Source organism: Cavia porcellus, unplaced genomic scaffold (genome assembly GCF_034190915.1).
Source record: "Cavia porcellus strain 051 isolate PalLab524CR breed Dunkin Hartley unplaced genomic scaffold, mCavPor4.1 scaffold_22, whole genome shotgun sequence".
NCBI classification, from domain to species: domain Eukaryota; kingdom Metazoa; phylum Chordata; class Mammalia; order Rodentia; family Caviidae; genus Cavia; species Cavia porcellus.
In genome coordinates this window covers 12,959,114-12,975,284 of record NW_026947505.1, presented here as the reverse complement: position 1 = coordinate 12,975,284, position 16,171 = coordinate 12,959,114, and the positions used below count along the sequence as shown (strand labels likewise).

The 16,171-nt window shown below is 40.8% G+C and overlaps 1 protein-coding gene across 4 annotated transcripts in view; it reads right to left on the bottom strand.

Moving 5' to 3' along the window:
* Grm1 (glutamate metabotropic receptor 1) overlaps window positions 1-16,171 on the bottom strand; it is a 347,694-nt gene that overhangs the window by 50,138 nt on the left and 281,385 nt on the right. For all 4 annotated transcript variants that reach the window (XM_063233461.1, XM_063233463.1, XM_063233462.1 and 1 more), the window contains exons 4-5: window positions 11,018-11,264; window positions 6,341-6,509 (exon numbers count right to left, since the gene is read on the bottom strand). In XM_063233461.1, the coding sequence (XP_063089531.1) occupies window positions 6,341-6,509; window positions 11,018-11,264 (416 nt within the window). The remainder of the gene's footprint in view (window positions 1-6,340; window positions 6,510-11,017; window positions 11,265-16,171) is intronic.

Genomic DNA, 16,171 nt, shown 5'->3' with positions numbered 1-16,171 from the left:
ATATTCCATCTCTTCAATCCTCCAATCAAAAGAACTGAGGTCCAAGTGGCACTATCTCATCAGGTGGTTGATATTTACCCAAAAATGGTGGGAAAACATATTTTCAGCTATTTTGTATTTTGACAGATATGCTGCAATATTTTCATCATTTCAAAGTAAATGGAATGATAATGCTTTTCAAAGCTCAGCTAGCAGATTTCACATTGTACAAGGTTCACCTTCTATCACATGACTGAAGCAGTCTTTCTCTGAGAGGGTATTGAATTGTGATTTCTATTTCATATGGCTATTTCTGCATAAACCAGCAGGAAGCATCAGTAGCAGATAGTTCAAATACCATGCTTCTATACATTTATGCACATACATACACATATATGCTGCATTATATGCTCCACAGTATGAGATTCATTCTTGTCACATTCTGCTTCAAAATTAGGAAAGGTGAGGTGGTACCAATTGCTTGAGAGTTTTGCTTAAGAATGGCTATCCAACCAGCTGATCAAAACAAAACAATGTAGATGATACAGAACTACCTACCAACAAGAAAACCCAGAAACTGACTCCTGTGGTCTCATTACCAATAATGCCTCTGACAAATACCTGGGGTACTTAAAGTTACAGTTGGAGACAAACATAAATGGTTCCTTATTAGGCTCTATTACATACCTGGTAAGGACGTCTTACATCATAATGAACATGATCACCATTCCTGTACTTTGATACTAACAAATCTGTTCTTGTCTTCTTAGCTTACTCACAAGAAATCAAAGCAATATCAGAGGCTAACAGTGACAGAGGGATTCTCTGGCTATTTAAAGTATGCAGCCTTACAAGGGCTATGATTCTGATATCTTTTGATATTAAACCTTCTTTTCTCTAGTACAAGATAATATCAACAAATAGAATGAAATCAGTCTTATTCACTAATGGAAGAAAAGAAATTCTGGAGTCTGAAGTTTAAAAGAGCTATGTAACTGGGCTTTTTTTTTTACATATTTAAGCTGCTATTTCACTGTATTAGAATGGGACATATGTAAATGTGAATACGTTTATGACATTGGCTGTATTCACCAGAAAACTGTATTGATTGGTTAGGGGATGACAAAAGGAAGTAGTAAGAATCTTTGCTTTCATAACCCAGGCTCCCATCGAAAACCATTTCCTAGGAGAAAACAATCTAAACTCAAGGGGAAGAGAAAACCTAGAAAGAAATAAGAAAGAAGAGATAGGACAAAAACAGTCTGCAATTCCATCGAAAGAAAGCCCTGGGGTCCTTTCCCTTGCTTCTGCCCATTTCTTTGTCTGTCAAATTCTTCCTAACTTCCTCACAAACACTGCTTTCTCGATTTTGGATTCTGTATCCTTGGTGTATTAAAAGTGAATCGCTAGTTACGTTTTTATTGTGAACTACTGAAAAGTCCAGGCTCAGAAGCTGAAATTTGCATTTGTAAGAAATACGCCAGTTCATATCATGAAACAGTTGAGTAACATGTGGTTGGGGGATGATAAGAGCTTTGGGTTGGCTCCAAGCCCGGTTTTGGCAGATTCTAGTTGAGACAGCTCAGGGCAGACGACTCAGCCCCTGTGGGTCTCAGATGCATCATTCATAAGGACATGTTTGGTGAATGTTAGCCCCTGATCCCCATTCCTTCTGTTCTCCTATTTTCCCTTCTAATTCCCTTCCTTCACCTTCATACCCTTTCTTGTCCTTCATCATAAGGGAAAGAGCAGCAGGCTCTGTAGATGAGACCAACACACTCAGACCCTCCCTAGGTGCTTGCACAGCACCGTGTATTTGATGTACTGCCGTAGACTCTCGGCCTCACCTGGACCCTTGGTCCCCTGGTGACCAGCTATTAAGAGTTCTGGACACTTCTGCTAGTGTTGCTTCTTCTTCTATCATCTACACTGTCACTCGCTCCTTGGGAACAGGTACTTAGTCTGCCTTGTTAGATCCTAGGGGACACACTCAAACTCTCCTATGGCTCCCAGAATTTGAAGAGGAGCAAAGCGACAAGGCACAAACTCTGGCTCCTCAATAGCAGCCTGAAGAGATCAGGTGATACACAGTTCCCTGTGAGCATAAACTGTCCCCAAAGGAAGCAGGAGTGGGACAGTGTAAGTGCATCCACTCCTCACCTAATCCCCTAATCATCTGCACTACCTGTCCAGAGACTTCTGTAAGGCCCCAGCCATGAGGGAGCGGTGTCCTGCTCAGTGAAACATCACCCTGCTTTGTTTGGTTTCCTCCCCTTCTCTCAAGTCTCTCTTCTCCTTTCCCCTCATTCTGACTTCCCTGGGATTGACTCTCAGGTTAGCATCTAATAAGGGAATTGTGCTGAGTGACCTGTGCGTTACATGCAGTTCCCAGGATCCCCTGTCAGCTGTCTTCTGGCTGGGTTTGGCAAACATGGAATAACTAATGGGAGACAGAAGAGAAGTAGAGAGAGAGAGAGAGAGAGAGAGAGGCCAAGGCATCTTCCTTCTCCACGTTAGGAGACGGCTCAGGGAGAGGGTGACTTTTTCTCATGTTCTGTTAGTCCTTGCAGCAGGAATCGATCTCTTCCATTACTCATTTTTGAGTTGCCTCAAAAATCTTCTTTTACCTTTTAGCCAGTTTTTTATTAAAATCCACTTATTGATCTGTATGCCATGTTCTATTTTTTCCTGACTGGATCCTCATACAACACACAACAATATAAGTGTAATTCTAGTAACTGTGTTTGAGGTGTGATGGAAATCATTTTTTGCCTGCAAAAAATGTAGGATATATATTTCTAAACATAAGGAAGCTGGGCTTTTAACCACTTCAAATAAAAATTATCATCAACTGTTCTGCAAGATAACAGAAAAGAGATCAAATTATTATTTTAACATTTTAAATGTCATTGATTTTTATGAGGTGTGATAAAAATACAGTCAATATTTAAAGTAAGAATAGTATTACACCGAAAAACAGTGTCGTTAGTCTCCCACGAAGTCCTCCCCCTCACATCTAACACGCTGGTCCCATTGTTCTTGCTCCCTTCTGAAACCGTTCTGGAAATCTCCCTCGGTGACTATCTTTTCATTGGCTGCCTCATGTTCTGACCTGATTCAAATCACTTGAGGCAGTTTCTGTCAAACAAATTTTTGCAGTGTGCCCACATCCACCTAGTTCACTACATCTGTCACAACGTGACATCTTGCTCTTCCCCAAAGTCAAAATGACTTTGGAAAGGAGGCAGCCACAGCAGCACAACTAAAGACATGAAAGGAACTTCTAGAACTCCTTCAGAAATGGTGAGAAGGATGGGATCAGGGTGCTCAAAGCCAAAGGAATATTTTAAAGGGGATTAATTGCAATGTGTCTTTTAATGTGGTAATCTTTCTTTCATGCTAAATAGTCATCATGTTTGGGTCACACCTCATAAAATACTTTTTTCATACTTTTTTCCTAAAAGTTGTAATTTCCATTTACTAAGAGAACATGTCCTATTTGCAGTAGCACCTGGAGAAATATGATACAATATTGCTAAAATTGGCCTATGAGAGATTTACTTTTTTCCTGAAGTGCTCTGTAACAGCTCAGCAATGATTTTGGGATCTCTTTCAATAACACTGGATGGGTGTAACTCAAGCCTGCTGCCAGAAATCCTTCAGTGTCTAGGCAGAGAGATGAACGCAGACATCTCTCTGGAGCGTGCATGTGGGATACCCGAGCTATGTGAGCACCATTCTTCCAGCTGTCAGAGTAACAGGAAGGAATTGTGACAAGGATCTGGAGTACAGTGTATGCCTGGAACAATTTGTGTTTTTCTGCCAGTTTTTGTCTGTATATCCTAAAAAAAAAAAACAAACTTTATAGTACTGATGCCTCCACAGCAGGCTGAATGCTACTCACACCCGTGCAAGCCTGAGACTAACCGACGAAATGCGCTGGGTCAGGCAAGCGATGAGCCGAGGGTTTCCGTGCTCTCCCCACTACGTGACTTCAGCCTCACATGTGCTGGACTTTTGCCCACTTTGGAAAAGAAGATGCAACCAGAATCCACTGGCCTCACATCTAATGGTAACAGTCAAAGAGAAGCACGGGGGAACACTGGGCTCTAGAGGACAAACTTGCATGCCACCAGATGGCCTCGCATGAATGGACTCCATCTGGACAACGGGAAGAAATGTTTCAGAAGAAGGAGGGCTATTAGTTTGTACACCCCGTGGAGTCACTGTGAAGTACTTCCAGATGTATTGTTAACTGTGTTTGCTGTCTCCTGAATCGCCTCACACTGCCTCAGGCATGTAAGGATTTCCTTAATCAGATCTCTCCATTACCACTGTATTAGTCTGTTTTCTGTTTCTATAATGAAATAGCAGAGTTTGAGTGACTTACAAAGAATAAATCTTATCATGTTGTACACTGTGAGAGATGTATTGAGATCTCAGTTTGGTGACTGAAAGTCCAAGATTGGGTAGCAATGTTTCTTTGGTTGCTAGAGAACACCACAACCAGGAGGAGAACTGGGCACATGGAGAAGATGCTGAGCACCTGTTTGGACTCAGTTTATAGTGTTCTACACTCAAGAGAATTAACTCCCTCCACAAGACCACTGCAGTTGAGGCTACTATTGACCTACTCACTAAGAGATTCCACTGCTTCAAGGTTCTGCCACCTCTGTACAACATATACGTGGGACAAAGCTTTCAATACATGAACTTCTAGGGGACCCACACAAACTATATCCAAACCAGGGCACCCACAACCTCAAGGACTAAATGTGGCCATGGCAGGAGGCCTCTGGTACCCTTTCATAGTCATAGAATGGAGTGTATCCTTATTCAAAAATCATCATGACAATTATTAGTCTTTTATACAGATAAGGCTCAAGATAGTTAAAACCAGATTCATTTGTCTCAGAAGTTTGTTGTTTCCTGAATTGTTGAAGCACTAACAATTTGCTTAACAGGATGGTTCTTCTCAGCTACCAAAAGCTGTTACTGGTTCCAAATAGCCCACTATTTTTAGAACTTTGAGATAAATCTTCTTGGTCAGATGTGTAGCATGTGCCAGTAATCCCAGCACTAGACAGGCTGACGCAGGAAGTCTGTCACAAGTTCAAGGCCAGCCTGGGCTACATAAGCAAGTCCAATGCCAGCCTGCTGCCCTACTCAGCAAGACGTCTCAAAAACAAATAAACAAACAAAGGCTTCCCCAGCATCCACACCAAAACCCACCTACCTCGCAATTGGACCCTTGCCCATGGGTCTTTTAAGCCTACTGAGAGCACCTCCTCCATCAGGTACCCTGCAGCACGCAGGCGGAGAGTGAAGAAACAGAATGATGGCACCGTGAGGGGGCCAGAGACTCATGCACAATCTACTCCAGCCCCAGCTGTGCGGTGCACATTTATGTGACAGCCTGTCTGCTCCCCGAGATGAATCACAGAAAATTAGAGATGGGGAAGGGCCTATTAGTTCATCTACTCCATGCCCCTGCCAGCTCACAAGCCCTCCCCTGTGTTGTTTCCTTCCCAGCTTGAGTTTAAATAGCACCAGACACAGACAGCGCTGCTTCTGTGCCTCCTTCTCAGAGAATTCCCTCCAGTGCACCCAGCAAATGCCGGGTGTTTGCTGTTTGCTTCCTCTAACCGTGTGGATGCAGCGCTGTTAGGTTGCTCGCTTGCACGGCCTCACCTAGCAATGAAAAAGTCCCTGGATACAATTACAAGGTGGGGACTCTGCTCCGAATCAAAGGACTTGTTAGCAAAGAGACAAAGCGTGAACACGGCTTCTGTGTTACCTCACTTCAACCTTTTTTATGTCATTTTCTTATTAATATTGTTCAGCGTTTGCCTTTTTTTAAACAATAGACAGAACTATGACTAAGCAGTGTTACTGGCTTTGGTTTCCACGTTTACTTTGTTTTACCTTTAAATATTTAATTGAAACAATTGTATCTATTCACGATGATAAACGGGTCCCTTGTGCAGCAGTAACCACACACCATTAACATCCATCACAACATGCTTGCGCCTGATCCTTGAACTTTCTTTAGTACTAGCTGGAATATGACTAAGTTGAATTGCTGGTTCTTCGTTCCACATTTACTTCTTCATCGCTTTTTAATTTGATGACTCATCTTTCTGTCTGCATTATATGAAAGTTTGCAATTAAAAGTTACTCAAATATCTTCAGAGTTAAAACACCCCTTTTTGTCTTTTAAATTTTATCTAAATATAAAAGAAAAACAATAAGCCTGGCACATCCTTTCAGGATACTCTTAAAATGAATGCGTGCGTTTTTCTATCCGAGGACTCAGGCAGGAGGGCTCAGAAGCATTTTCCGAGGAGGCATCTGTGCGTACCTTAATCTGCCCTTTCAAGCACGGCTCGCTGCACACGGACCGCACTACTCCGCTCTTGTTCATCTGTATTTTGTCATCGTCGATGTTCAGCACGCCTTCATGCCAGGTCCCCACGTGCACGTAGTCGTAGCGATTAGCTTCCGTGTACTGCAGATTCATGATATCATACCTGCAAAGCAACATTCCAGTCTTGGAGGACGTGATGTGGACACAATGTAGAAAACAAAGACATTTTATAGCTAGATTTTGATACAGAGGAAAATCGCTAGAATAATCACACATCACAATATCAGCTATTGTAACAATTTCAGTTTAGGTTACCGCTGATTTTCCAGAATGTACCTGTATTTCCCGAAGAAATATGCATCCATATTTCCTAAAGAAAATGTTACTCTCATCATAGTCCCTGTTCATACTCCAAAAATAATTCTACATACCCCATATTGATGGTTTCCCTTCAAATCATTATTCATTAAATTGCTTTTTGCACAAGTAGCCATCCATAAGAGCTTTATCTCTTTCGTTACTTACATTCCAAATATCCTTCTCACATCTACTTTCCATTTTCAGATTAAAAGAGGGAGTCTTTACTGAGTCTGAAATTATTTTAGGTGGTCAAAGAGCAAATAGTCTGAGAAAGATGTCTTTAGTTAGTAAGAATGTCGAAAGTTTAGTATCTTACACATGAACACTTAAATTGGTCTCTTTCCCAGTTAGGACAAACTTTTTTTTATGTGAAATAATTACTGTCAGTTATTTTAGTAATTTTATATTTATTTATGTATCTGTTTTATTCCTTTCCTAGGGTCTTTCTATGCAGCTCAGGCTGGCCTTGAGTTCCCTTTGTAGCCCACCGTAGTTTCAAACTTGCAAGGATCCTCCTGCCTCAGCCTCCTTAGTGCTGGGATTATAGTGTATGCCACCACTGCTGGTTTATTCCAGTAATTTTAAATGGAGAAATGTGACTAATGGCAAAGTATACATTTAGATCTTTTTCCTGTAGTAATGTATACCTTTGTATAAAAATAAATCTTTACTGAAGCCTGAGTATACTTAGGGAATCAAACTCTGCTTTTCCAGGGAAGGAAACAGAGGAATTTCTCCAATGCAGTAGAGAGAACAGAGGGACATCAGACGGTGCGAGCTGGAGCCCTTCTAACAGTTCAGTAGTACCTAGGAATGTCATCATGCTCTTTAAGCTTCTTTGGTGGTATATGAACATAAGGCAGGTCAAAAAACTTCTCTAAAATTGGGATGAATGCATAGTTTCTATGGTCTAGGTGTCTCTATCTTAAACGTCACATCCTGAAATGCTAACTCCCAAAGTGACAGCATTAGGAGATGGATATTTGGGGAGGCGATTAGGTCATGAGTTCAGAGTCCTCATCAATGAGATTTGTGTCCTTATGGAAGCAGCCTCATAAAACTTGTGTCTCCTCTGCCACCAGGACATGGATAAAAAGTGCCATCTATGCATTGGAAAGCAGGACCTCAGTACACACCAAACCTGCCGGTGCCTCAATGCTGGATTTCCTAACTTCCAAAATTGTGAATAAATTTCTACTGTTTATAAGCCACACAGTCTACTCTATTTTGTTATAGCCCCAAACAGACTAAGACAATGTGTAAAGGAATCTCATGACATCAGTCATACTTGTATTTCTATAAATAACTTTAAAATACACTGGTTATTTCCATTTCTATAAGAAAACAGGACAATATTTGTGTTGGCATGGCCATGTGTCTCTCAAGCATTGAAAAATCACTGGTAGCCTTACATCTTCTTTCCATGTTGTCACGCACTCCAAGCAAACTGTAACTCATGTGGCAATGTACCCACACTCAGTTTGGCTCCCTTGGTACTGGATCCAGAGTGGGATTCTTTTTTGCAGTACCTATGCAGAGTTTGTAACCTCCTGAGCTAGAGTGAATCACGGCATCCAGCTCTGTCTGTCCAACCCAAGGAAATAGATGCTAACTAAACAACACACACTCCTCTTCCTCTGTTTCTTCTACTCCACCCTGAAATCTTTCGTCTTTAAACTTCATTCAGATTCACAGTCTTTCTCAGCCTCGCACTCTGGGAAGCTACTGCCAGTCAGTCTAACCTGGCTTCTGGATTGTATGGGCTGTACCTGGCCTGATTCTTTGTCTAGACAGTGATTACCAGTTCACTGGCATTTCTGCCTATACTTAATGTGTAAATGTATGCTGTTTCCACAAGGTATTTTCTGGCTTTTCCACATCTAGATTCTCTGAGTTTCTACAAATAGCTGATTCCTAAAAGAAAAGTAGACTTGGGGAGAGTAAGGAAGCTTTCCTTCACTGGCGAGCAAAACTAAGGCAAGAATGAAAACAGAGAATGATACACCTGGAGCCATTAGTCGTCTTTTTCTTAATATAAATCTTTTGCCTGTAAATCCATTTCCTAAGACTTACTTCAACTTCCCCATTTACTGTTTCATAAGGGAAGCTGGTTCATACTTCATTAATATTTAAAACTGAAAAATTCACAGTATTTTGGTATGAAAACCCATTTTACAAAGTCTCAAATACTGGAGGGAAAAAACAAGAAGAAAGAAACACTAAAAGGTATCAAGGGGAAAACACTGACTTCCTGAAATGTGTGTACGGTGTGTTAATGAGTGCCGCTCTGTCCTCTGAACCCAGGCTTCCTGCGGGATATGCTAGCCTTTCCTCATGCTGTAAATTACACTTTGCAGCATCCTCTCAATGCATCGGGTTTATGTTCTGTGATGATTAACTAAAGTAATTACAAGAGGGGCCCAAAGCGTAAGCCACTATAAGGCAGGAGCTGGAAGCCTCCTGAGGTGTTTGGAACAGTAGCTAAAAAGAGATTAAGCTGACCACCTTCAAGCAGGAGGCAATGATCCCTGAAAAGGCACCAAGGGGAAAGCTCATAATTTGAATATGTAATTAAACAGGGAAGAAAAGCCAGCTAAAATCGTGCACCTATGTTTTGAAAAACTTACAGATGAAAAAAGGATGCAAAAACATGTAATTTATTGGGAGTAAAATCGTGCATCTGACCCCGAACTAGGAACACGGTATATTTTTCAAATCATGTGGGAAGGTTTACGTTGCAAAGCTGACCCAGTACTGAGCCTGTCTTGCAGGGGAATTCAAGATTACAGTGAGGAACTCAGTGGGCCAGGTGGGCCCTCTTTGAGTGTCAGGTCAATTTACTTCTCCTGGTACCGTCCAAATGTGCTCAATATCCCAAAGCTTCCTCTTCCTACATTTCTCAAACCCTGAGTTATACATCACACTTACATTCTGATCAAAAGCTACTCCTACCTGACAGCTGAGAAGGAGTACTGTAAATTCATTATTTTCATTGTTGACAATGACATCTGTATCCTTCCTAGAGCTATTGGCTTTTAACAGTGAGATTCCCACTTAGCTTCCATAATGGATTATCTCTATGTAGAACTTAACACATCCATACAAAGAAGGGACGCACGGTCTCTTATAGCACTTTTACATAAAGAAGGTTGCCAGAAATTTTTCCTAATTTTAGAATTAGCTACAAAGCAGCATAATCTCACAAAAGATTACGAGCCTCAGAGCCAGACTATCTGCCCTCACTACCCACCTGCTGTGTGACTTCAGGTGGCTTGCTTAGTTTATCTGACCCTCAGTTTTGTTATCCAAAAAGAAGGATAATAATACACTAGAGAATTAAGTGACTTGAGGTTCCATTTTAACACAACCTGTGCTTTCCTAGAAAGTTCTAGATCTGCAAAGTTATAGACTGAATAAAATAGGGGCCTTATTACTTTATTATTATATATGAAAAGAAGGTTGTGAGAGTATTGTGCAGAGGCTGAGCTGAGGGCCTTTGCTCTTACTGATGAATGTTTTAATTCTTCTGCCATGCTAATTATCCCTTTGCTAAGAAAATGTATGTGATTGAAACTGACATAATTTTCTGTGTACCAGTTACCAGTGGGCGCAGAGGTAGCATCAGAACAAGTATTGCAGAAGAGATTGTGTGTAAAATGACTTGAGGAGAAATTGTGTGTGTGTGTGTGTGTGTGTGCATGTGCATATTTAGTTAGGTTTTGATTTTTTCTGCTTCTTGTTTGATTAATTCTTTGAAAGCCATTAGAGACTATACCTTAGATAAGAATTCTTTCCATTCTGTCTCCAGGAGATAGATTAGCACAAATGGAAGTTCACCTGAGAAAAGTGGATGTATGTGCAGAATACAGTTCTTTTTACCTACTAAACATTTTAAGTGGATGTAATGTCTTCAGTATTTTGTGGCCAGAATAGCACAGTGACTGATCTATCAGAAAGACACTGTGATGCAGGCAGTGCCTGGGAGTCTGCAGTTGGTCAAGTGGAATGTCCTTATGGTCTCTTGGATTTTTAAACGTGTTTCAGGCCTTCTGAAAGAAGGGTCAGGTGGGAGCTGGGTAAGGGGATAGTACTGGAAGGATGCAGGGTTCTTGGGATTTACCAAGAAGTGTTTCAATGTTTTGAAGACCAGTGTGGTATTTAGTAATACCCATTTGATACTGGTGTTTTTACTGTTCCAGCTGAATCCATAATACCCAGATACTGGGAAACCAAAGGGATCCCTACTTGCAATCTGTCCTGCTCTGAAGGTTCACCAAGTCATTCAGAGCCATTATAGAAAAACTATATTACCTTCCAGGAGCATCTCCTTTCTCATCAAACCACACTTCCTCTCCAGACACACCGATGAAGGAGGACTTGATAAGGAAGTCCAGCAGCTTGCTGCCGTCAATGGGCTTCATGGCGTCACAGAGGCCCACATGGCCAGGGCAGAGGGCATGGTGCATGTTCTGCAGCCCGTGTGCCATCGCATAAATGGCATTAATGACAAACCCCATCTTACTGTCCTGGACGTAGTTTTCTTCTAAGCTTTCATTGCCTGTAATAATGAGAACAGATCGTACCAAGGTCAGTCAACAAGGCAGTGTCTGCATGCTTAACTATCAGTCGCTTTCAGGGCTCTCAGGGAGTGGGGAGAGGAGAAGTCCTGCTGAAGAGGCTCTGATGTGGGACCACTGTGGGCTAGACTATCTGCAAAAGGTTGGTTCAATCTCATTTTTTTCTATTCTGTAACGATCTATGAGCTATAGAAGGAACTCCACACAAGGTGAGAATGGAGAACTTTTATAAGCCAAGGGCATGGTGGTGTACATCTATGATTCTAGCACTCTGGATGGCAGAGGCAGGAAGATTGTGAGTTCAAGCCCAACTTAGGCAATTTAGAGACTTCATAAGACTCTGTCTCAAGATAAGAACACAAATAAATAAATTAAGTAATTAATGGTCAAGGATACAGGTCAGTAAAAGGATTTTAAGCTCAATTTCCAAGACTGAAAACCATCTTTTTTCATTTAAAACAATCCTCAAAGATCAATAAAAATAACTTGTTCTTTTTTGGTTCCCATGAACATCCATGAAGTCTTTCCCTATCTCACGGTAGTGGAAGAGCATTCTTTTTATTCTCTTTGACAATCTGCAATTCATGCTAAGTCACTCTTACCTAGCCCCTGATATTTTCTTTGGTGATCCTACTATTTTTGTCATTTTGTCTAAGGCCACAAAAACTCACAGTTAGAAGAAGACAGGTATGAGATATCTTATTTGTTGTTGGCAATACAGAAATATTTAAATAAGATTTGCTAATTCTTAGAAACCTAGGTGTAATATTTCTTCATGGAGAGACATACTACACATTAATTTTAGTCTTCAGATTTTTCCTGTGGATTTCAAAAGCCCTGTGATCATTTCTGCCTAAGTAAAAGAGTCCCCCAAGTAACAAAGAACTTCAAAGGGACAGTACTGCATCAAATCTAGGCTTCATATTGGAAGGCCAAATTTCAGTAATTGCACATGGATGAGAAATTTGGAGGCCATTCACACTTCATAAAATAAAGGTTGCAAGTTTGGAAAACAACACAGACTTGGTGTGCACTGGCATAGTTCAGAGACTTTGTATTTAGTTTCAGAAATATGCTTCTCTCTGCAGTGGGATTTCCTTTGCCCATTTGACTGGTAGTGAGGGGTCTATGGTACCTATGTGTGAATAAGGTACTAGAAGTTGAGAGCATTGGCAGATTCAGCTGCTCATGGGGTTGATAACAATCTGAGACTCTACACTCCCTGCCAACTTCCTCTTTGCTTCAGCCTAAGTACTCATTGGATACTACTGTTCTTGGGCAAAGGGCTGGCAGAGAGTTTATAAGAAGTTGGAGAGCGTGAAGTATTTAGACGGAATGGTAAAGAGTTTTGACTTGAGATTGAGCTTGGGATGAAAATAGAAACTTCTAAAGAGTTCTATTTAGAGGATGCTTTACTTATACGTAGTTGAAAATGTGAAAAAGATACAAGGATGTCTTCTCCAGGAGCAAGACACAAAATAGTTGGGCCAACTAGAAGAGGAAAATTATTCAATTCCAATTCAGTTTTGCTTGGAAGGACACTATTAAAGCAGAAATTTGCTAATATAATGTTTTCCATATTGAAAAGAAACTTTCCAGAAAAAAATGAGGATTAAAGGAAACAGGGCATTTTAAAGTCCAACTACATAGAGTAAGCATAAAAAGGTAGATAAGACAGCAAGCAAACACCTCCCTTGAAAAAAACTTGAAAGTCACTGAAATAGGATAACTTATCTCTGTCATCAAGAATCTCTGACCTTAATGATAATTTTCTTTCCCTCTAATTGCAAATTTACTAGGATAATAAAAGTGGTAACTTAGTAACCTTGTCTAATAAGTTTTGAACAAGACTTCACAGGCTACTCGGAGTCCCAAATGCTGGAATCACAGAAATTTCCCAGGGTGGGAGTGTTGTTTGAGCAGACACACACCTTCAATGCAGTGGCCCCTTAACAGATCCTACTTAACACTAAAACCCTCCACCTGAAGTTGCAACTGTTAGAAAATCAACAGTAGGATCAAAATTATACAGAAAAGTATACAACACTCTTTACTGGATGGAAAATTCTCTGTTAAAGAGAAGCCTATGGCCATTGTGTTTCTACTCTTATTTTGGTAATGACTGTTTAAGACTTATTTGAATGTCAAAATTGTGTTAGTTCCACAGTATAGATGTCTTAACCCAGTGAATGTATAGTGGATACCTCACTCATCAACACTGACACAGTAAGTATTCTTGGGTGCTTTTGAGGTCACTTTTTATTTTCTGATCCTTAATTAGGGCTTTCATAAAACATATCCATACCAGGTCACTTTTGAGAATAAAAATGAGTACTAACAATCATTACTCCAGAATATAGGTATAAAAAAGACAAATTGGGAATATTAATTCATGTGTCTTGACCCATGTACATTCTCTATATATACTGATTTAATTATAAGTCTACATGTATGTAAAAATCCATATATGGATATGTATGTATATATACATATATATTCAGTACAATATTTTCATTAATTTAACAGATTTTACATTTAATTTTTTTATTCTAAAGAGAAGAAGGTTTATTTAAAAATTTTTTTGTCTTTTTGAGACTTAGTTTCTCTATGCAGTTCAGGCTGACCTTGAGCTCACTTGGTAACCCAGGCTGGTCTCGAACTTACAACAATCCTCCTGCCTCAGCCTCCCGAGTACTGAGATTACAGGCGTGAGCCACCAAGCCCGGCAGGTTTATTTAACTTTAATGGCAAATATTTTCAATAGCAATAATGGCTACCATATTTTTATTATTACCTATCTGTAGCACTCCAAAAATGAGATCTAATACTCAACATTTTCCTGACAAATTAGCATCAATTTCACCACTTCACAGGTGCAAAAAGAATGTGTTATAACTTGGATTCAGATGCTTTCTTGGTCCTTTTTCTTTCTGTTATACTCAGTGGCTGCATGGTGCAGATACAGAAAACTCTAGAGGAAGTATTTTCCTGGTGACAGAGGGCAGAGCATCCTACCGTGTCCCAGCATCTTTGTCAAGTCTGGGTTGGGGCTGCTGCCTGGGATTGCTCCAGGTGTGCACAGCTTCCTCTCTCACAAGAGCTGCTGGCACTCAATCTATTGACAGTAAAATATGACAAAGAAGCTTATCCTGTCAGTGTCTATCATACGGAGAGAAAGGAGGCTAGACATTTGTTTCCAGGGAATAGCTCCAAAGTAATAGCTCACACTCTTCTCCAACCCAAAATAGCCTCTGTGTTGTGCCAATCAGTAATGAGCTTATGTACTTCCCTACCCTGGCAGGCCACCAGGTCTGCATACAAGGGAGGTGGTGACCACTAGCGAAGACTCTCCCCTCTGCTACTGAGCATCTCATCTCCAAACTATCATTTGGGAACATGTGGCATTGAGGTGGGAAATCATGTGGCCTTTACAAGATCATCTTCATTGCCATAGCAACTGTCCTAGATAATGTTTTCAGGATCTATCATGTAACAAACAAAACATATTACAGGATTCCCCTGCCCCCCTAAGATCTGATATTTTCATGAACACTGTATAGAGCATCAAAAACTAATAACATCACCTGGTGGGAAGGGGAAAACACTGATTTCACAGGAGTTTGTGCCTTTTCATAACACTGGCCTCAAAGTTATTAGTGAGAAGGGGATTTTGTGTTTCATTTTCTGTGGCACATTAACTATTATAGACCACTAGGGTGTCATTAAGCTATTCCCTTTTCTAATATACTAAATGGAATCAAATAATTGAGGTTGACTGTGTTTATTTACCTCGCAAAGATTCCCTGCCTAACTGCTTCACAATGGATTGTGAAAATAGCTACCTTGATTCTAAATAGTAATCTTGCTCTTTATTGCAAAAAGCCTGAGGACCATCAATCGCTATCAGAGTGCAGCAGCACACAGGATCTCCACGGAGGCAGGAACAGGCAGTGCAGGTCTAGAATCAGGAAACTCATGCTGGTTGGGAGAAGCGTGAGTAGCATTATCTGCTGCCTTTTGGGATGGTGATTCAGCATAGCGGTACAGCCGAAAGAACTCTGAGCCAGGCACCTGAGCCCGTGGAACTCACACACAGTTCCACCCGTCTATCAACCACAAATTTCCATTCATGGAAATTGGACATTAGCTTCCTAAAGGCCTCTTTGCCCCTTAAAGTTGTATGCATTGCTCCTCTTCTGCTTCATTTACTGACACCTGGCAGAGCTCCTGATATGCATTGTCCTTCCCTGTGTCACACAACTATATGAGATAAATTCTCCTGTCACTACTTCTCTTAGTTACTTTCAGAACTGCTGAAACCCTGTACTTAACGTTCACAACTCTAAGTCAGAAAAGTTTATTAGGGTTCACAGTCTATAGAGATTTTAGTCCATAGTCTAAGCTGGTTCCAGTGTAGAGGCATGCCAGAGGGACTTGGCAGAGAAGAAACAGCTCGTGGCATGACAGCAGAAAGAAAGAGATAAAGGAAGAATGGAGAGATAGACTCTTCCAGGCCACACCTCAATGGCCTCCTACATTTCCTCCTTCACCACTTTTAGCTATCAACTCATCAGTGGACTAATCCACTGGTAAGTGTCACATCCTTACAATCCAATCACCTCCCCAAACCCTCACTTACGTGTGCATGAGGCTTTGGCGGCACATCTATGTAATAAACCATAATGTTACTTTACAAATGAGAAGACCAAAGCACAGAGCAGTCAGGCCATGGCTGGGGAGGTTAGAGGTGCCCTGTTTTCCCTTATCCTATACTTCTTCACTGAGGAAGCCCCCAAATCTCTCTTCTTACTTAATGAGAAGAACAGTGTCTTACTTTGTGGGTGACTTGAAAGCAGTAAAGTGATCAAGCTCAACACAACCATTGCTC